Here is a 24,203-nt window from a genome sequence, read left to right as displayed (position 1 = left end):
TGATTATTAATCTATTCAACTACAATTTTAACTTTCATTTATTTATTACCACAATCTATCATGCAATCATTTTAAAACACACACTAACAGTAATAAAATTTCATATATTTATATACATTAAATCACAAGAAATTGCTATTATATTTTTTTTTTATTATAAATATTAAATTTTTTTCAATAAAATCATTAATTAAAATTCTTTTGTTCAAAAAAGCTATAAAATAAAAATATAAATTATATTTAATGAATAAAATTTCTTTTTAACTACAATTAAATTATTTATACTTTTAAATACGAAATAAACTCCAACAACTATCAGCTAAATTATTCATAAAATAAAAGTTTTAAATATTTTTAAGTACGCGCTCTACATAAAAAAAAGTTTTCTGTCATTGAAAGTTTTAAATAAATTTGAAACATTTGCCACATAAGTAATTTATAATAAAGTGGAATTAATCGCAATTTCTTTTTACGAAATAAACAATTAGCAAGCAATAAAAAAAAATGAAATTAATTTGTATAAATAGATACCTTGGGCGGTTTTCTTTTAGGCGGGGACTTCCTCTCAGGATCGCTGCTAGACGAATCCTCTTGAAGATTTTTCCCGTCATTCGTGTGACCATTTAATGTTTCTTTTGGTTTTCTACCAGCTTTCCCAGTACCCTTTGTTTTATTTATACTATTAACAGCCATACTACCAATATTATGAATTGAATTAACAGCACTCGGTAGACTAGTAGTCGTATTAGATGTACTATTATTACTATTACTCGTTGTTGATTCACGTTCTTTGTGTAACGGTTGAGAAGGAGCTTGAGCACTATTTAACGGTAACGTAACACATGACCCACTGCCAACAACACCAGTCGTATCTTCAGTACCATCTTCGCCAGAGTGCCTTTGCAACCAAGCTTTTTTAAGTTTGTGCACTGGGTAATTAGTTCTACTTGGTGGCCTTGGTGCCGGACTATTTGATTTTTCACTGTCGGTATTGTTGGCCGGTGTCTTTGCTGGGGTACCAGGTGCACTTGGTGGTGCTGGACTGGGTGCCAGTGTTGCTGGAGCTGGACTCGCTGTTGGAGCTGGACTTGGTGCTGAGCTTGTTGTTATTTGCTGTTGATGTAATGAACTAACACTACCAGTACTTGCAGGCCGGACGGATCCATCAGCACTGGCTGTACGCGGTGCCGGACTCACAGAAACGATAACAGCTGGCTCTTGCTGAAGCTGCTGCTGTGACTGTGACTGTGATTGTTGTTGCAATTGATGTGTTTGAACATTTTCAGTATTAATACTAGTATTATTATTATTATTATTATTATTATTATTATTATTATTATTAATATTATTATTATTAGGATTATTATTAATAGTAGTAGCATTAATGGTTGGATTAATTGTCGTTGGCTGTACCAGCAGCGCATTATTGACAACAGTAGTGATTGATGTCGCAGCCGAAGCAATCAACGGACTGGGTTCACTCACCCTAGACAGTACGGGCGGACCCACACACTGAAGTGATAAAGGAGTGGGTGGTTCTTCCGTACGTCGTTTTTTAATCTCCAGCGACACAGGCTGACCTAGATGATCAGTCGGTGTGGAGGCTTTGCGCTTGGGTGAGATCGATCGTTCGACGCCGAGATCCAGTGGCTGAGTTTGGGTAGAATAAACAACAACTGGTGACACTACTACCACCGGCGGTGGACCACCAGGGTGATTTGGACTCACGTGGTGCGACGGATGCGGCACTGTTGGTCGCGAAGATGGTGCTGATGCGACAGCTACAGGAGATGCTTGTAAAGGTGGTGGTAATTTTGATACGGGCAATGAAGAACCGACTGGAAAACCACGTGAGTCGTATGGAGGACGGGTGTGTGCGGGTGGTGGTAGAGTTCGAGATGAAGGTGCCGAACCGTGATGATGAGGCACTTGCTGGTAAGGCGAACTGCCTGTTGCTTTAGACGTTAATGGGAGTGGCGCTGGAACTGCTGGTTCAGATGCGCGGCACACGGGAGTACCAGTAAGAATTCCTGGACCTGGATTACCGTAGATGTGAGGTGGCGCAGGACTGCTTACTTTTGGCTTTGAACCCGGCGGCGCTGTGTAATGAGACGTCGGTGAGGCATTGGGTTGGTGTGGATACGAATACGACGGCTTAGAAGATGCATAGAGCAGTCCGGGCTCAGGCCTGTTGAGGTAACGTGACTCTGGTGGTGATGGATGAGGCGTTTGATGGGGATGAGGTTGACTGTGGGGCGACTGACGATTGTGCGAATGTGACGATGGATGCCCATGAGGCGATTGATTGTGTCCAGACGCTGAACGATGATGACTCGGTATTCCTTTGGCCTGTAGGCTCTCAAGATGATGCAAATGATGAGGACTCTGAGTTGGACTCCGGTATTCGTACGCCACTGGAGTCTTGTGTGTCGGTTGCGGTGGCACTTGAGGTGGTGGAGGTGGTGGTGCCACTGGTTGGACCATGTAAGACATCATCTTTGGACTGGACGAGTGAGGTGGTGGTACTTTTGATAAATCATTATCACGACCCTGGTCATTTTTTACAATAACCGAGCTCTTGTGGTCTGATAATAATTGTGGTGGTTGATTTTGCACCAACTCCCGACCATGATGATCACGTTCATGACAACCAAGACTTTTACCCGGCAGTGATTTTAATTGGAGATCATTTTTAACTTTTATGTCGTGAACATAAGACGGCATTTGTGGGGGTGGGTATCCTGAATAACTGAACAGACTAACATTTGGTTCAGCTTTCGGAAGGCTACTGTGTGGTGGACCCACTACTTGTTGTTTGTCATGCAAATTAACAACTGACAGGGATGACTTTGACGTACGAGAATGAGCTGGAGGCGGCGGGTACTCAACTTTGCTTGGAACACTCGACGGTCTTAAAACCTAAAAAAAAATAATCATCATAAATTAACATCTCACTCTCTAATTAAATAAATTCATAAATAAAATTTAATTTACCTGTTGAGTAGCAGACGGAGCAGTCGCAGCATAATAAGCAGCAGCTCTGTGGTGCTCGCGGGCCTCCGCTTGTCTGTGCAACCGCTCAGCAGCCGCCAAATGCTCCCGTTCACGCTCTCGTGCCTGAACATCGCGTTCACGTTCGCGTTCCCGCGCGTCATGTTCCTCACGCTCTCGTCTCTGTCGCTCTTGCTGCTGCTGATGCTGCTGCTGGGAAGTAACTTGCGACGGATGAGTCGCTCCACCTGGACCAGGATGATGATGACCATGTGAAGGTAGACCCGCATGTGACGGAGGTGCACCGTGACTTCTGCTTCCTGGCGGCGGCAGTGTTACAAAGTTACTCCACGGCGCCGAGGCCGTCGACATATTTCTCTGCGAAACACAAGGTACCTACTTCAATCAATACTGCCATTATCAAATAACATTTACTACATTGTTCTAACAATAAATTAATACTTTTATGGTGACCATAGATTTTTTCAACTGAAATTCTCTCACTTTTTCAAGTATTTCAGTAAATAATTTAAAAATTCCCTGATCATATTTAGTGATATTAAATACTTGGATCGAAAATCTAGACTCAGGGCTTGTTGCTGCCAAATAAAAATTTTTCTCTTTACTTCTGTGTACTAGAGTTTTTCCAGAAGACTTGACTGATACCCCCGAGACCTTCAAGCATCCATCGGACACTCAAATTTTAATCAGGATCACCGTCTAAGAAATTCTATAGAAATTCTACAGACAGTTCAGACCCAGCTCCCTGAGTTAGAAAACAGGAGAAAATTTAGGGGTTTTTCCGCAGAAAATCAATCAATTTCTAATAATTTTTTTTCAAGACGGTATTTAACCGCATTCGCGCCGCGTCACTTTTGAAAGTTTTGACGGAAAAAAAAAACTTATTGGATATTTTAAATCAACACCAAAAATAAAGTAAAAATTTTCTCAGTTTTATGACGAAATTTTCTGACTTCCAATATATATTCCCTGACATTTCCAAGTTTTTCAAGTTTTCCAAAAATGTGGCCACCATGATTTTGTATATACGACAATTTATTAATACATTTTTATAACGTAATAAATTTAAAATAAATACACGGTATTTAATTGACATTCATAAAGCGTAGGCGAGTGAAAAAAAAAAAAAAAAAAAAATTTGGCAACCAAATGAAGTTAAATACGATCCAACAAACTTTACGATTAATAAACAGTCTCTTAACGTATTCAACAAACGTCTCTCTTTCATTTGTATTTACTTCAATAAATATATCTCACGTGTGTGTATATATTTATTATACAAGTTTGAACTGTATATTATTCTATCTGTCTATCTCTCTAGACTCGTTATACATCGGGGTATCCCACTTAGTAGCCCGTCAAGAGCGACAATCTAATTATAGCCTCGCATAACTACTCACTAACACACTATACAAAGATACTTTATGCTAATCGAGCCAAGTTGACTCGTGCGAATGTCAACCCACATTATTGTGTATCACCATTTGACTCAATCAATCTTTATATACATATATATATGTATAAATAAATATATTATTTAAATCCTAATCAACGAGAGTTTATCGTCAAAGTTTTCATTAGCTCATGTTATATTTAAAATAAAACATGTATATATATTATATGTGTATATATTCAGTATATATATTCAGTAATTTAAAAATAATAAATCATTTGAATTGTTGTAAATTATATACTTTGTGACAAAAGTTAAATAATGAGTGTTACGTAACTTGAATTATATTTTTTTGTTATTGTAATTTATGATGTTAAGTTGATAATGTGTGGGCAGTTAGAAATAATTATCGCGCTTATTTAGATGATTTATTGTTTTTATTTTTACTACTATTGAATTTTTAATTTGAAAAAGAAAAAAAAAAAGACAATTGACAGCCGAAAAATGCAAGTGGATTTCTAATTATTTCTTTTGTTTCAAAGTTTAAAGATGAAATTCAATTGAACATCAATTTGTTGTTGACATATTTTATGAAAACGACGAGTTCAAAAACCGCGGGAAATAAATTAATTTGAAAATTTAAATTTGTATTTTCTAAATAACCGGTTTTAAAAATTTTTGAATTTGATCTAGAAAATTAAATGACATTTTTACTATAATACAAAATTTAATCATAATTTTGAAAAAAAAATCAGAAAATTTTATAATTTTGGTTAGGATGACAATTTAGAATTTTTATTAAAGTGGTCTTGAAATTAATGAATGATACTATTTTCGTTTTTTTTTTTTTTTTTTTTTTTTTTTTTTTTTTTTTTTTTTTTTTTTTTTTTTTTTTTTTCAAGTTAATTACAAAAGAGGAGAAAATGTCATAAACTATAAGTGCAATTTTTTGACATCATTAAAAAATGACTGGGTTACAAGTGTCCAAGGCCAGTTTAGGTCGTGGCTTAAATCGAAAATAAAATAATAATAGTAATAATAAATATAAAAAAAAAAACTAAAAGTTTTTTTTTTTAATTGTTTTATCTTATCGCGTTCGCGCGAATGTACAACTTGGAATATAAATGTCAGAAGCAAACAGATAAGTCACAGATAATGTTAAATCAATAAGATAAAGTAAGTAATCTCTTTAAAAACACTGCATATATATATTTATATATGGATATGTAAAAAAAAAAAGTGATATGTAAGTTTTTTTGTATGTTGACACAACAGTTTATTATCTAATTATGAGATTCGTATTGCAGATTCAGGTGATATGAGACATATATATATAAATACATAGATATATATGAATAACAATTGTCGTTTAATTTGTCACGACCTCGACACGTGACGATTTATATGATGAGTCACAATTACTTGGATTGAGAATAGAAATTTTTTTTTTAATTTTTAAATTAATTATTGAAAAAATAAATATGTATATTTATACATATATACATCTATATATTTTTTTTTTTAATTAATAAATGATTTGAATATTTAAATAACAGTTAGTTGATATTTAGTAGAATTAGGTCAGCTTGATATATGATAGCACATGTGGAGAATTTAAATATAAAATGCGGGAAAATTTGAAATTTTAAAATTCAAGTAGATTTTATTATTTGATTATTAATTAATTAATTATATAAAATGGTAGTAGTTTGTAATACATAATTAATTTAATTAAATTAAATAATTAATGGAATTAATACATATGTTGGAATAGAAAAATTCTGATATGGAAAAATATAAATATGAGCAAGAAAAAAATATCAAGTGACAAAATTAATAAATTAATTATTAGAAATATTTAAAAAAATTAATTAGATGGATAAAAAAAAACCATTGTTTAATTGTCTTTTTTTTTGTAATGTAAGGAAAAAATATATATGTAAATAAATGAATAATAAATAAAATAATATTTACAAATACTTGATGATAATTTAAATAATCAATAAGTTAAAGTGTTTGTTTTTAAATTAATGATTAAATAAATGAAATAAATTCTTATGTAAATTTAGTAATCAATTGATAATTAATAACTGTTTAATTTAGTAAACAATAAACAATTTAAAACCGGAAGGTTAAATTATATATTAAATAAATTTCGCAATACAATTAAATATGTAATTAAAAATAAATCATTCTATTTTTAATTAACACGAACAAAAACATTTTTTTTTTTTTCCCTAAACACTTTACTTATGTTAAATAAAATTATTTGACTGTCTGGTTATGTTTATAAATTGATAAAAAAAATTATAATTGCAATTTAAAATAATTAAATATTTAATAAATTTTATAAAATGCAAATATGTTAAATCTTTAACAACATTTATTAATTTAAATATTTAGTTTTCGTCATACTTTTACTTTGTAATAAAACATTGTTTTTATCAAATTTAAATTGATACTTTTTTTTTATTGAATGTATAATTTATATCATGAATAAATTGACGGTCATTAAAAAAAAATTTTAACCCTCAGAAGTTTAATAGCCAAATGAGCAAAGATAAAAATTTATTGTAATAGTAGATAGAAATAAATAAAATAAAAACGATTACAAGAATTGCTGAGTTGCAAATTCATTCGAGGAACAATTTATTCCATGGAAGAGTTTCTGTAGTAAAATATATATATATATATATTACATATAATACTGCTACGTAAGCAGTAGACACGTTTAGTTTCAGATACAAAAGAAGTAGATGAGAAGTATATATATATATATATATATATACATATATACAGACTAAAGAATAGGGTGAAGGTAAAGAACTAAAAGAAAAAAAAAAAAAAAAAAAAAGAGACTGATGATGTTATAGTCTTTATTGCAAGTTCGTGGAAGTAAACGGAGATTGTTACCGGCTCCAGCGACGCGCGAGCTCGTCCAATTACACGGGATCAAAGCTCTTTAAATGGAATTCATAATAATAAAATTTTGTTTACTTTTTTTTTTGACAAAAACAAAAATTACTTTTGTGTTTTAGGTCCGGGAAAATTTATCAGTAATTTTTTAATGAAAAATAAATGGAAAAAAATTATTATTTTTTTCTGAGTAAAAAATTATTTATAAATTTGAACCATTAAATTAAAAGTGATAAATTTTATTAATTTATTTATCTACACTAGGATTTTTTTTTATTAGTGTAGTAATTAGTTTTAATCATTTTTTTAAATAGAATAATTACTGACTTGAATTTAAAGTTAATTGATTTTTTTTAATTACGAATTAAGTGATAAATTTAATATTTTTTTTGTGGCCCACTTTGCCTTTTTCTGAAAATTTACTGTATTAATTAATAACTTAGTCTTTTAATTAATAATTTTATTTTTTACTTTTACTCAATCTTCGAATGCAATTTTATTTTTTTTACAAAATGAAAATTTTTTTTTAATTTTCAAAAAAATATTTACCGGATCGAGACATTTTGCGTGCAATGAAAATAAAAAATTTCATGTAATTTGACAGCTTAAAAAGTAGGTGAGGGTGGCCTGATATTTTCATTTCATTTTCTTATTTTCTCAAGTTTAAAATTTAAAAAATTTATAGCAAAAAATTTAAGTTAACGTAAGTTTATTGTTTACGTTTAGTTTAGTATCATAAATTAAAAAGCCTGAACATGTCAGTAACTTACTGACTCAAGGGAATAGACTAGGACGGAAGTTAACGAGATTATAAGTTTAGTTTCCAAGTTAAACTTAAACTAATCTGACCAAAGTTTAAGTAGAGAGAGTGTTTCAATGTAGAAGTGCAAGTTTACTGTAGTTTTCGGCAGTTTATAGACCAAAGTCTCCATCCCATATGCCAGTAACGTTAAATTGCCTCTACTCCTACGTGCCTCATAAATTATCTAATGTCCTATCATCCATTACTTATTCTAATTACCCTGCATTATTTTCATTTGCACATTTTTAAATTAAATGTCAATATATATTTAAAAAATAACAGTCTATATATTTTTAAAAAATACCGCACTATCTTTTTTTTTTTTTTAAATATTTTATATTTATCTTCTAAAAAAAACCAGACCTCGAGTTTAACATGAGGAAAAAAAAATAAAAAATTTAAAATCCGGGTAGAACAACCGTTTGCTCATCGGAAATTCCTTAAAGAGAGATTTCATGACACACCTGCCTCCAGTCCCTGGTAAAAAGGACTAGAATATAAACTGTCAATGGAAAATAAAATAAATTTCAGTGACTAAAAACGAAAACATTTTTTTTTAAATTTAAAATTAAAAATTTTTATCAGACTGACGTCTAATAATTTTTTGATTTTTTTTTTTTAATGATAAATTATGAAAAAAAAAAAAATATTTGAAAAAATTGCACCTTTAGTTTTTTTAATTTTCTACATGTGCATATTTTTTTTTTTTTTTTTTTTTTTTTTTTTTTTGTAATTGATGTTGAAAAATCTACAAATTTCAGGATCATTTTTTTAATTTAAAAAATAAATTGTAAAAAAATGGTCATTGTTGATTTAATTAATATAAATATTATCCATTTCCGTATTATTGTGTGCAAGTATAAATATAAACAGTATATATTTTAAATGTATAATTAATAATGTAACTTTATTTATGTAAATGGTAATAATAATAATTTGCATTGGTAATTAACGTAGTATCCAAGAAATACAAAGTACAAAAAAAAAATGAGAGAGAGAGAAGGTCTACACGTGCATTGCGATAATAAATAATGAAAGTTGCGCGATAATTTTCGAGATATGGCTCGTTAATTTAATAATAATATTGTTCAGTTATATTGTCTATTGTAAATGTAAAAAAAAAAACTGAAAAATCAAAACTTACGTCTCCAATAATAATTTCCATAATTATGATTTTAAATTTATAAATATTTAAATAAAAAAAAAAAAAACAAGCGAGTGATCAGAGATTTAAATAAAATATATTGTGATTATAATTCAAGGTCACGAGAACTCGATCGATTGATTGATATAAAATATAAATAAAAAAAAAAAAAAACGGTACAATCTTGATCCATATAACCCACAACTCAACAACTCGTATCGGAGGTTCATGAACGACTGAAGGAACTTTCAAGGGCAGGTATAAAGGTATTATAAATGGGTATGTACGAGGATTGACGATAGTGAATTGAGGTTGAGAGGGGGGCGAGGGGAAATTGGGGAATTGAGGGATGAGGAAGAAGGCAGACATCAGGTTTAAAAGTACTGTAGTGGGATTTGAGGGGAAAATATATATATTCAACAGGAGGATAAGCGAAAGGAACTTGTACGCACATATATACATATATACATACATACATATATATGTACAATAGCCAGAGCTCAGCTAAAGGTCCACTGACAGGTTTCTCTGGGTATTGATGAAATGAAGGCAAAGGATCGTTGAACAAAAGAGGCAGGTGCTGGAATGCATCGATTACTTGGCTCAAAGAATTGTAAATTTTTTTTTTCTTTTTTTTTTTGTAAAACAAGTTTTAAAATATGAATACGTTATTATTTAATCGGTTTAAATAAATTAGTGTATTATTAAATAATAATAAAATATGCAGTAAAACTCACCCTTTGATGTGCCAATCTGAAGGACTCTTCAAAATGTTTATGCACAGCCTGTTCAGCGGCTTTCTGTTTTTCCAATTTTTCAAGATCCATTTTAGCTTCTCTTTGTTGCTGCTTTTCTAATTCACGTGCTTCAGCTTCTCTTCTCTCTCTGTAATAAATAAAATAAAAAACTAATTAATATATTTATATGATAAATAAATAAATAAATTTATTTATTTATAGATCTCCATAATAATTTCTGGTAATTAAATAAAAAAAAAATTTTCGTCTATAAATGAAGTGTAAATAAATCATTAAAATTAATTGCATACTTAAATATAAATATTTTGGGTATTATCTGTATATATATGTATATAAAGTGTAAGTAAATAAATTAAATAACGTCATAGTTTGATATTAATTTAACTAAAGTAGTAATTTAAAGTAACATATCAAAGTAACCACAAGTCTTGTGAGTTTGCAAACAACTTGGAAACTTCCAAGGACGTCAAAGAGTCAACAAGACGACGATGGAACTTTGGTGCCGGCGCCGATAAACTTGGTCGGAAACTTTCATCTGCCTTTGCCTCCCCCTCCTTTCCTCCTTTTGCTGTCTCTATCTCAATTTCTTTAACTTAAATATTATTTATCCTCTTTGTCAGTTAAAAACTCCTTTAACAAACTTTACAAAATAACACACACGAGTCGTCTGGTAAACTTTGTTCCATCGTTATCAGTAAATTTTCTATATAAAAAAATAGTAGCCACGAAATATATAAAAAAAAAAATACCACGTGTACTTTTGTTTTTTATATCTCAAGTGACGTCTATTCAATACGACTGATCTATGGACTTAAATATTTAAATATGAGATTAATAAAATGGTTTATGTGGGAAAAAAGTGTGTACACACATAAAATTATTTAAAAAAAAAAAAAAATTATAAGTATTCATTAACGTTTGCGTAAGTTATTTATAATGTTACGTGGGTTTATGTGTATGTTATCTAAGTCACTTTAAACTCGCGTTTATTTCCTTTTTAATAAAAGTTCAAATTATTAAAAATATTTCCAAGTATTTAAATTTATAAATTATTATTTTGAAAAAGTTTACAATTGAAAAAAAAAAATTTACTAAGGGTAAGAAATTTTTCGCATAAAGAAATCCATTTTTTCATGAGGGTAAATGTAGCAGACTGAAAAAATTTAAATTATTGATAAATAAAGTAAATAATTAAAAAACTAAAATTTTTGAAAAATGGGCATTTAAAAAATTTTGAAATTAATAAGTGCATTTTTTTGAAAAATTATTTTTTAAATTCGTCTGATGTCTGCTACATTTACACTTATATTTTCTCTGGATACTCAAGTTATCCGATGTCTAATAATTTTTGAATTGTTTTTAAAAACGATAAAGTGCAAAAAAAAAATAATTTGTAATTTATCATTTTGGAAAAAAAAAATCAAAAATTATTAAACGTCGGCTAACCGTATCATTATTTTTTCTGGGTAAAAATGAGATAAGTTTAAAAATTTAGAATGAAGGTCAATTATTTAAGTATTTAATTATAATAAAATATATGATTTGTTGTATTTCTATTTCTATTTCAATTTATTTTTGTTTCCTTTAATTAATTTTTTTTTTAAACGTTTATTTTTATGCCGTGTGGTTTGTGGTAAGGAATGGAATCGAGTATAGATTTGACGGGAAACTGAACCGGTTATTGTAAATACTGAATAAGAGAACGGCATCAACCTTTGAAAAATTTTAAAACCGGATAAACCAGAAGCCTGTGAAAAGACTGCTACAAATTACCTAAAGAGGCACACAAACATATACTACGCATCTCATTTATTTTATTAATAAAAAACAAAAAAAAAAAAATAATAATAATAATAATAATAATAATAATAATAATAATAATAATTTCATTAAACCTTTTGGTTACGCAATAAAATGACTTTTACTTGAACAGTTCTACTTAAAAATTTAAAATTGAATAAATATATAAATAAGAAAATGGTGTTTATTATATTTTAATTAAATAAAAAATAATAATTGCAATGAGAACAAATCAACAATTAGATTCTTACGCTTTCTGCACTTGTAAACTGGTTTCCCCGATGATTTCTAAGTGACGCAATTTGACTTTAATACTCGGGTAATATGTTTGCGTGTTTATTTAAATTATTCATGTCTTCATATATATATATATATATAAATTTTTTAAATTAAACATATATTAATAATTGCAATCTATCATTCCATCATCAATTAATCATCACTAATAAATTCAACCGCATTTTTAATAAAAAAAAAAAAAAAAAAAAAAAATTTATATAAATATAAAAATTTATCATCTATTTTAAATATTTGAATAGATATAAATTTATATTTTTTAAACTTTTTTTTTTGACATTGACAAATATCAAATATCATTGATCAATATCCATGTGATATATAAAATTTATACATATATTTATATATATATACATATACATGTATATAGATTTGTAGAAGTAAACGAGGGTGGAAAGTTGAATAGGGGAACGTGAGTTCAAATATAATAGCTCAGTAGTTTCATTTTCTTTTCTCCCCTAGTGCTTTATATATGTGTATATATATATGTATATGGATTGTAGTATATGCCTGTATATAAAAGGGGCGAGCTAAACGCAATAGCCTGTGAATCCTAAGCTAAAACGGGTAATACCCAGCAGCCCTAAGTTTGAATTTTTTTTATTTTATTTTCACGCTCCAGACAATGATAAAAGGGGGCTGCAAAAACCGTAAGCAAGACGAAGAACAATAAATAACATAACGAAAAATAATAATATATAATAGTATAATGGGATAAGTCATGAAAAGCTGGTCATTAAATTCCAGGAGTGGGGCCAATGACCCAACAGATTTTATAATAGATAATTCACTTGATTTAATCTGGAATTTCATTTTCAAATCATATTCAAGTTTAAATGGTTTCAAAATTTTTAAAGTTAAAAAAAAAAAAAGTTTAATTTTTATAACGGATATTTTATGGTTTACTTTTACTGTCGGATGGTGACCCAGAGGGAATTCACGTCAGGTCAAGTCTACTGTAGACTTTAGTACTTGGATATACATAAAAGATTAAGCTAGATATATGTATGCATATATATATATATATATATGTACGTACACGAGTAAAAATATAGTTGATAAAGTTTGTGAGCAGGATAATGTAGGAGTACGAGATAACATCATTGCAAATATCTAGAGCAAAGAAGAAAGAAATTGTTCACGGTACACCCACGTTAAAAAATATCTGAGCCAAATGGGCATCATGCCAACCAGCCTTCTTTACTATTATATATACATTAACATACATATATATATATACATATTTTTTCTTAGAATGTACGCGCGTATTATGATAATAAATTCTGTCAAGTTAAATTCCATAAGACAATCCAACTTTTATTTTATAAATCTATCACGTGGGCAATAATAATAATTTTTACATTGATGTCACAGAGTCGAGGTCGGATTTTGTATATAATAACTACTATTGTTATCCAACATGACCTACCATACAAACATTTAAATTAAATCAATCAAAAATTATAAATTCCACGTGTTTTTTTTGTTCTTCGTAATCATCAAAAGTGATTAAAAAAGACGTTATCATTAATGAAGAAAAAAAAAAAAAAAAAATATTATCGTACCCCCGGGGGTATAATTACCGAATCATTCTATGGGAATTTCCAAATGACTCAGAGTTAATAAAATTCCACAAATAATTGTTTTTTTTTTTTTTATAAATTTGAATATCCATTAAAGAATAATAATAAAAATTAGTGGTTAAAAAATTCGGTACGTGACAAAATATAATTTTTTTTTAAAATCATTATACGCATTAAAAGATAATTTAATTGTTAATACTGTAATGAGTAGATTAGTTGTATCATTAAATACTTTTAACAACCAAGATATCGTATAATAGTTGTGTTTAAAAAGCTCAAGTGAGACAATCACTTGATATCATACGATGCAATAATAACCTCGAGGCATTATTAATCGTTATCTAATTGTCGTCACAGTCGTGGCATTTCCGAGAGTTTATGATAAAAATGGTAAATATAAGTCACGCACTCGTTTTAATGCATTATATATATAAATATATAAATGTATGTATGCATGTAGTACATAAATAAATTTATTTCTTTATATTACTCGACAATAATTCTTGTCTCAATTCCTTAATAAATTCCAAACATTGATATCCACAATAACTATATGTATATATATATATATATATATATATTATATGAGTGTATGTATGTAGATAATAACGATAATAAATAATAAGAGACAAGAATCAACTCGAATACTCGGTGTTAAGATATACGTCTGTTGACCTAGATCACATTAACGAGATTCTTTATCATTATTCATTTTTTTTCCTTTTACTTTTTAAAATAATTTAAATATTTATGTGCAATATAAATTATTTATTGAACGAATAAATAATTTTTTTTAATAAAAGTGTGATTAAGTAATTGACCTTGTGGTAATTTACTATTTAAAACTTAGATGACTGATAAATTGGGCTTGGAGATTGGATGACAATAAAGACAACTGACAATTTTTGAATTTTTAAATAATAAATTTAAATTCTTGTTAATTAATAATAAAAAAATGCATGTTTAGACAATTTAAAATTAGGCATGTGCATTTTTTTAAAATTTTATTATTTTAATTATTTGATTTTTTTATGTGCAATTAAAAAATTGTCGAATTTTTGACGGTTTTCAGTCATAAGATCGTCGTTTTTTACGCAATGGAAATAATTATAATTTATGTAATTAGACTTAAGGTGACTTAAGGGGTAGATGGGGTCAGCCTGAAATTTTTGACTGACGAGCGAAAAATTTCAAGGACAGACAAAAATTAACGAGTGTAAATGTAGTAAATATTAGAAAAATTTAAAGTTATAAATAAACGAATTAAATATTTTAAAAAATGCACTTGTTAATTAAAAAATTTTGTAACTGCCCATTTTTTTAAAATTTCATTTTTATAATTATTTATTCTATTCATTAATAATTTAAAATTTTTCTTATGTCTGCGACATTTAAATTCAAAATTTTTACCGCCAAAAAATTATTATTTTGAGTCAGTAATGAGTGATTTAAATATTTATATTATCTGACCTTGGGGATAGTTTAAATGACTAATTTTAAGTACATGAAGTTGAGTGGTCTCAAAAAGGGCTATTGGATTTTAAAATTCCCCGAAGAGATGTGTATAATAGATTGTCTGGGGTTTGTTACTAACAGCAGGTAGATAATATCCCGTAGCGACAAAGAAACCAGTCAATGTCTCAAACAATGTCCTGGAGATATCTCAAGGTAATAAAAATATATTTTCCTCACTCCCCTTACTCTTGTTTGTGACATCAAAGAAAAATTTAAATTTACATATCTGATAGTAATTGTTATATCTATCTATCTATCTATCTATATATATATATACTTAAATCAGTGACGTAACAATCTTATAAATCTTTAGTAAAATAGATCCAGATAAAAGGCAGAAATGAATAAAGAGAAAATAAAAATTTGAAAGGTCAGAAGCGAGACTTACAAATGAGCTGGGTCATGGATAAATTGTTGATGAGGATTGTGATGACCGGAAGACGAATGGTGATGCTGAAAAGCATTTGGCTGTGACGGTGATCCGGGAATTAAATTGTATGGCTGATACAGCAGCTGTGATTGTTGTGTTGATTGATTTGAGGCATTTGTTGCCGCAGCAGTCAATAAAATTTGAGTTTGTCCTGCTGCTGATACACTTTGATGATGATTGTGATGATGGTGATGATGATTACTTTGATGATGATGGTGATGATGATGGGAATGCGGGTTTCCCGATGTTGCGGCAGCAGTCTGCGGGCTTGCCGGAAGTACCGCCATCGCTGCCGCGCCACCGCCTCCTAGCACTGGCGGCATTTTTTAATTCCTGACGACGACCACGACGATCTTGATAATAATAATGACAAACTTTTATTCATCATTTATTTATTAACACATTCGTACACCATTACACTGTATATAACACCATAAATCACAAATTATTTAAATTAAATCCTCGCTTTAATTTATTTAAATATTTAAATAAAATAAAATAATAAATACTTTTATTCTCACGGGTTAATGACCCCACTGCTATTAAAACTCCTGTATCACTGTGCCATCTTCACTCACTATACATTAGTACTCTCACGAGAGGGATAACGGCACTCCCCCTCCTTAAAAAATAATTATTTAAAAATTAAAAAAAAAAAAAAACTCAACTAAACTCTTGATAAATTTAATTATCATGGAATCAGATCAACAAAAGATTTAAATTTGAATTTGAAGAAATATAATCACTAGTCACTTGGATAATAAACGCACATTTGAATATTTAAATAAAATACACAGCACAGTTAATATTATTGATAATTATAATTATAATAATAAGTAAATAAATGAAAGATGAGAGCCTTATTGAAACGTATCCTTTAGTGTAAAGAGAGCGAGGCTAATCGCGCCACGTCTCGAACAATTGTATTCACAAGAACAAAAGACCTTGGACTCACTCTCCTGAGTACAATAAATATGATAACAATAATACGTAGATAAAACAAGTCTTCACTGTTATATATTTTATAAATAAATAATATTTAAAAACCATGTGATTAATAATTAATAATAGTGTTTGTTGTATTATTTTAAAATGGGGTCGAAAGGAGAAAAAATTAACGGCGCTTTCACAAGTTATGTTGCCGTACAATGAAACCGCGTCGAAGGCCGCTACTCTACTGCAGCAGCTACGAGAACTTGTCTCCCCCTCCACTTTACTTTACCCCTCCGCTGTCCCCACTCTTATGCGCGGCAATATCGCGTAGGTTCCCCCACCAGCGACTTTTCCCCGCCGGTTTTCTCCTCGCCCCCCTCCCTCTACTGAGAGAATATCTCCCCGCGGGCGGCAAAACTTGGCACACAGAAAACGTCGCAACTCGGTTTACTTCTGCACATCACATTTACAGACATACCTACACAACAAACATTTTAGTGTGTAGTCTTTACAGTCACCCGTTACCTTCCCCACGTCTGTATCCTCTACTATACGAACGTTTACTGGCACCGCTCGTCTCTCACTCGCCCCCTTGTCCACCCGCCATGACTACGGCTGCGACTATGAGCACGACTCGGTGACTACTTATATATATATATATATATATATATATATATATGTGCTCACAATTCAGCTCGACGGCAGTCATTTCCTCTCTCAGTCGTGAGCATTCTTAAAAATACCCAATTGCTTTAGCTCGTACTCTCTCACTCTCTCCGTGACCGAAGGCGACCGACCGACAGTCGAGCGGCCAACTCAGCCACGACTTCTATCCGGTCGCTAAAAAATATACAGCCATGCGTTTATTTAACACACGTATACATTATATGTAATGTATATAAATTTCATTTATTTTTTTACATACATACATACATATGTACCGAGACCAGGAAGAGGATGACAAAAAACATTTCAAGTTAAAACAAAATAGTGGGTGTCCTTACATTACATATATATTTATATATTATATATATATATGCAGAAAAAAAAATTTATTGTCAATTTATGAGTCCTATAGTGTATGAGATATTTTTGTTGATAGTAAAACTAAAGATGAGAAAGGAAGACAGTAAATACAAGTATATATATATATATATATATATATATATAGTATGAGTATATCGTCTGTCCCTTCGTATCTCCCGCGGTGACAGTTTAATCTCAGAACAACGTGGGAGTTACGTATCTCTGTATTTTCTGTAGTATATAGAGTACATATATATAGATGTGTGTATATATATATATATATATATAAAAAGAAAGACAGTTTGTGTAGAACCCCTCTGCAGATTCCTAGAGGGGAAGTGCGTTCTATCGATCCACGTGCGTTTCATGGAAGACAAGATCGAAAGGAACCCAAACTGTTATTTCTCTTTAACTATATATATGTATATGTATATGTATATATGTTTAGTAGGGATGTATGTGAATGATGTTTTACGGATTATCTAATTTAAAGTTAAAAACACGTGTCTTTGTCAGGTAAATGATCAGACAGGTTAACAAGTTTAAAACTATGCTTTGATGGTTGATAGTATTATTGTAATATGACATATATTTTGTTTATAGTGACAGATAATTCAAGGATAGACACTGTCGACCTTGTATGTAGAGTAGTCAGGCATTGTGTCGCGAGTTAGTGTTACTGTTACTGTACTGCTCTCTGCTCTGTTACCGGCACCGGCGTGACTAATACTCTCCGATTGTACGGTACACCCGCGGCTCACCCTCCCGATCCCCAACCCACCTCACCTCGCTTCACTTATTCACTTATTCACTTATTCATACTTAATACTTATTCACCAAGATGATAGTCATGATAATGTAATATAAGACGCGGACGAAGTTAGTCACTCGTTAAATGCAACAACATATTACGGTCTTTTAAATGTTTTTATAAACTGAGACGTATTATACTAGTGATACTTTGTAACCGAGATAAACTTTTTTTTTTCTTTAATCTGTTTATTTATTTATTCGTCATTGATAATTTAAATACGTTTTTATTTGCAGGCGTAAGAAACATTTTTTATTGTAAAATGGAAAGAAAAATTTCTTCGGGCCGCTAGAAAATTTTCATCTTTAATTCATAGTATGAAAAATTTTTAATTTTTTGTTTTTTTTTTCAACAATAAAATTTGGAAAAAAAAAACTAAAAATATGCACATGAAGCAAATTTAAAAAACTACAAGTGCAATTTTTTCAAATATTTTTTTTTTTATAATTTATTGTTTTTAAAAATAATCCAAAAATTTCTAGACCTCAGCTAACTTATGATACTGAAGTTAACCGACGTCTAATAATCTTTAGATTTTTTTTAAACAATAAATGATAAAAAAAAAAAGAATTTGAAAAAATTGCACTTATAGATTTATTAGTTTTCTACACGTGCATTTTTTAGTTTTATTTTTTTTGTAATTAATTTGTTGAAAAAAAAAATCAAAAAATATTAAATTGTCCGCCAACCAGAACCATGCTAACCAGTATCATGAAAATTTCTCAGAGGAAATAAAAATCGGTTTTTTTTCTGCACGTAAGTACATACTAGATTAATATAAATTTTCAATTGCGGTTCATATATATAAGTATACATATATATATATTTTTAATGAAACGAAACGAGTGTATTAACAGTCAACTACTCGAGGCACTCACCTTTCTGTCAATATATTACATAATGTCTCTTACTTTGATGTATTTCACTTTACTTTACCTCAATAATATTCTCATACATTTATATATATATAAATATATTTAAATAATAACTCACTGTATATATAAGCCTTGTTAATATTAATGACACGGTTTTATCATGATCTTTCACAATATGTCCTATTCACAAAATTTACTTTTTTTTTTGTATATATATATATATATACATATATATAAATTAACAGAAAAATTATCAACAACAAAATATTTTATTTATCTTATCATTTTTAATGATAAAAAAAATGTCATGGACTCCTTAATTGCACGTTAATTGAATTTTAAAAATAAAATATTTGTTACTCAAGAAAAAAAAAAATAAATTTAAAAATTTGTGATTATAATTTTTTAGTGAAATATTATCTATGGCTTAGATTTAAATGTAAAGAAAAAAAAAAGTATTTTTTTACGACTTAATAAAATCCATTTTGTCAGAAAATCTTTCTTGACTTTATTTTAAAAAGTTTTCTATGTAATACTGAGTAAGAGGATAATAAAATAAAAGTAACAACAAACGAAATTCGCAACAACTTATTCAGTTATATTTTTAAATTCGTTTGATGTCATGCCGAAACTAATGTGGAAAAGTATGAAAGTAAAAACATAAATATATATATTTATATTTTATTATATTATATTATGTTTTATGAATTGTTATTATTGTTACTGAGTATGTAATATGTATAAAAGACATTGATGGTATATGAGGTCACGTGTCGACGACTACAAGACGACGTCGGACGGCCATCTTGCGAATAACGATCCGAGCATCTGTCGACGCGCGCGTCATCCAGACGAAGATAAACGTTTTCAATGGTATTTCCATCACATCACATCGTTCAAACACTGACCTCAGTCCGTGTGTAATTAATCACGACAAAAAAAAAATTAATCCTCCATCCGTTTTTATTCAATAGAAAAAATATAACAAGATCTATAAATTAGACGATTTAAAAATAAACCGTTAGTAAATTTTAAATAAAATCATCATGGTTTTTTTTTTCAAAAAAAATTTCATTGCCTACATTTCAAATCTTTCATGTTTTTGTCGTATCTTCAATAGATTGCCCGTAATTTAAATAAAAGCCGCAGAAAATTGCAGATATTTTTTTTAGGATACCGGAATATACTTTTAAAATTGAAATTGTGGCTTTAAAAACAGAGATACGATAAAAATATCTATGAACAATTTTACTCTCCATTAAATTGTCTAAAAAAAATGTCTGATAAAATTTTTTCCTAAACTCAATAGTTGCTGCATAAACTTGAATACGCGAGTTAAAAATTACAAAGTCAAAGTACGTACTTTATAATAATAAAATAATAAATAAATATATAAAGTGTTTGAATAAATAAAAGAGAAGTAATTTATAGTAAGTACATAACAATAAAAACATGTACAAACAAAAAATAAATAATGAAAAAAAATAACGATGAAGTGAGAGCTCGTTAAGGCGTGACCTTTAGCGTCTCCTGGTTGCGTGGGAGGTTATAATACACTTAGTCGTTTCACGTTTATATATCGTCAGTAGACGACGTGGTATGATAGTGTATCGTTATGTACTATATACACAACACTCTAGTCTACACTACAACCTAGCTATCATATTATATTATATATATAGATATATATATAGTTTAGCTGTAGATGTAGCAACGTTGAGTTGCACGCTTACACGATGAATGCAGGTCGGCAAACGTGTAATACGATGGAGAAGGGATAGAGAGAGGAGGTCAAAGGCCTACGCCTTGCTCTCTTCGCCAATATATATATTATATTATATATATATGTATAATACATGAGTAACCACCGACTAAACCACTATATCTTTTACTTCTTCTTCTTCTACTTCTTTTCCTTCTTCTCTTCCTCCTCCTTCTCCATCGTTACGTCGTTTTATTATTTTTTAAAACATTTCCCTTCACCGCTACCATTTTTTCTAAAATCTTTTTTTTATTCGACACTTGTTTTACATTACTCATCGATTTATACTGTATATACAATATATATCTGGATATATATGAACACGTGTACGACGCTTTTAAAATCTCTAAAATAAATATATACATTTATTAACTATATATCTGGATAAATAATATGTTTATATAAAAATGATAATACACTTAGAATATTTCTCATGTATATATGTATATGTATATATGTTCAGATATGTAGAAAATAGTAGAGAAATATTTACAGTGCAATTTTAATCCTAGATTACTCACTCATTTGTAATGTAATTGTATAGTAGAAGCTTATATACACAAAGATGTAGGACACACTTGTGTATTTAATTTATTTAAAATCGTCTATTTGTTTATTTTATAAAAATAATATTTTTTTCTTATTTATTCATAAATAAATATATGTTTTGTTATATTAATTGAACATTGTTTGATATATATATATATATATATATATATATATACACTTAATATTGTTCATTTATGAATTAATGGACAAAAGCGACGAAAATAAATAAATAAATAAATATATATATATATATATATATATATATATATATATATATATATATATATAAAGATAAATGTTTATTGGTTGGCAAAATGGAACGAGTGAAAGCACACACATCGTATCACATCACATTGGGAATACATATATATATATATATATATATATATATACTTGTATTTTGTGTAGGATATAACGTTGAATTGAAGATAAAGTGGCATTGGCGATAGAAACGAATGGTAACAAACGGACCTGCTTCAACACAAACTATACAATATATATTTGTATATATATATATATATATATGTATATAAATGTATAAAAGTGACTCAGCATCTATCTCAGAAAACTTTCCCTCTATTCCCTTCTGTTAACATTCTTCCTCAACTCTTTTATATAATAAATAATGTCATGGTATTTTTATTATTACTTTTTTTTTTTTTTTATCATCACATTTCATTCAATTTAATCAATTCAATTTTTTGCTTCAATTATATCCTTTTTTGTTATTATATTATTAATGTATTTACTTACTTTGAGGTCAATATATTCAATGACCTTCAATTAATTTTGATTACCCCCTACTTATCATTTATTAGTATATAGATTTTTTTTTTTATTGTACTGAATGAATATATATGAAACATTCAATCGTCAATTAATGTTCAAGTTATTTTTATTTTTACTGTTGATACTTTGTGTTTGAAAGATAAATTTTTTTTTTTTAATGATAACACATGATATGTGTAGACAAAAGACTTGACAAAAGTTTATCAGTATAAAGATATTTATTTATTATTAATTGTCACGTATATTTATTTTTTGTTTCAAATAAAGAAAAATAACTGAAAATTATTTATCATTTTATTTATTATTTTTTTTGCTCTTAATATTGAATGAAAATATATTTTAATAATAATTACATATTATTATTATCAATAACCTATGACTTTGATATCTATCTTAATGTTTACATTTATCGTCTATCTTATGACGTTTATTTAATTAAATTTATATATTATGTTATTTATAAATATTTTAATAATCAGTAATAGAAAATACGCAATTTAATAATAATAATAATAATAATAAAATATGTAAGAAAATCCCATATAAAAAAAAGTTGTTAAAAAAGGTTAAAAAAGTGACAATTATTTTAAACTTTAAAACGTGACACAACGACGAACTTTTTTCGAACGTTTTTTAAACTTTTTAAAATTCAAAAGAAAAATCAATAAATATAATAGTTCAGAAATAGTTCAAAATCAGTTATTTCTGAACGTATTTTGCACAAAAATATAAATTTGTACACAAAAAAAAAAGTTATCTTGAGTCAAAAAAATATTTTTGAAGACAAACGTTTTTGGAAACCAAGTAAAGATTTTTTTAAGCCAAGAGGATTTGTCTTGGTTAAAAAAAATCCGTCTTGATCGGAAAAAATTTCTACTTTATCTGAGAAAATTTAGGTCTTCAAAAAAATTTTCTTGAATCAAAAATATTTACCTTCAGTCGAGAATTTTTTTTTTCTGTGTTTTGTCAGAAGTTTGAAAATCGTTTAAAAAAAAGTTCGTCATTGTGTCACGTTTTAATATTTAGAATAGTCAACACTTTTTTAATCTTTTTTCAAAAATTTTGTTTACACGGGATAATTGTTGGCATTTATTAAGAGAAAATAAAATAAAATAAAATATCAAAAATTCAAATATTTTTGTAAAAAATAAATTGTTAATTAAAATAGGTCAATGAAAATACTATCGACCTACTAGACTACAAATATCTATACATTAATTAATTTGAATTTAAAAATTAAAAAAAAAAAGTTTTTTTTGTAATTAAAAAATCTAATTACGTGTAAATTATTTAAGATACGGGAATAATTTTACTGGAATACAATAATTGTTAATTGTATTTATTACAAAACAGCTTTTAGATTTAACCGATAGTGAGTACGTTTTATGAACGTAGAAAATAAAATAAAAAAAAAAAAAAAACAAGTAGATAATAAATGAATTTAAATTAAACGTTTTTTGTATGTAATAATTTATGACCATGATTGTAAATGTAAATTTAAATGTCCCATCCCTAAGGACATTTACCTCGTAAAATCTTAAATGATAGTTAGGGTGAGGGAGTAGTCAAAAATTGGCATGCTGACGTTTCATATTTCTAAACACATGGATAGAAATTCCATATGTTTCTTAAAAAAAAGAAAAAAAAAAAAGGAAAACTTAGTCATCGTGTTTAGTTGTAAAATGAAAAATATCATATTTCGAGTTTAAAAATATATATACATATATATTTTTTTTCATAACGTCATTTACTTTTTTAACACAACCGTCACAGCTGACCAAGTGCGTCCAGATTTGTTCTGGTCGTTA

General features: G+C 28.5%; 1 protein-coding gene across 2 annotated transcripts in view; it reads right to left on the bottom strand.

Moving 5' to 3' along the window:
- LOC103569985 (probable JmjC domain-containing histone demethylation protein 2C) overlaps positions 1 to 24,203 on the bottom strand; it is a 96,593-nt gene that overhangs the window by 9,910 nt on the left and 62,480 nt on the right. The window contains exons 9-11 of one of the 2 annotated variants that reach the window (XM_053742582.1): positions 10,005 to 10,152; positions 2,995 to 3,387; positions 532 to 2,919 (exon numbers count right to left, since the gene is read on the bottom strand). In XM_053742582.1, the coding sequence (XP_053598557.1) occupies positions 532 to 2,919; positions 2,995 to 3,387; positions 10,005 to 10,152 (2,929 nt within the window). The remainder of the gene's footprint in view (positions 1 to 531; positions 2,920 to 2,994; positions 3,388 to 10,004; positions 10,153 to 24,203) is intronic. The other variant, XM_014441979.2, reaches the window with a different exon arrangement.

Source organism: Microplitis demolitor, chromosome 10, assembly GCF_026212275.2.
Source record: "Microplitis demolitor isolate Queensland-Clemson2020A chromosome 10, iyMicDemo2.1a, whole genome shotgun sequence".
In the NCBI taxonomy this organism is placed as follows: Eukaryota; Metazoa; Arthropoda; class Insecta; order Hymenoptera; family Braconidae; genus Microplitis; species Microplitis demolitor.
The sequence above is the reverse complement of the archived record's forward strand: the minus strand, read 5'-3'. Positions and strand labels throughout refer to the sequence as shown.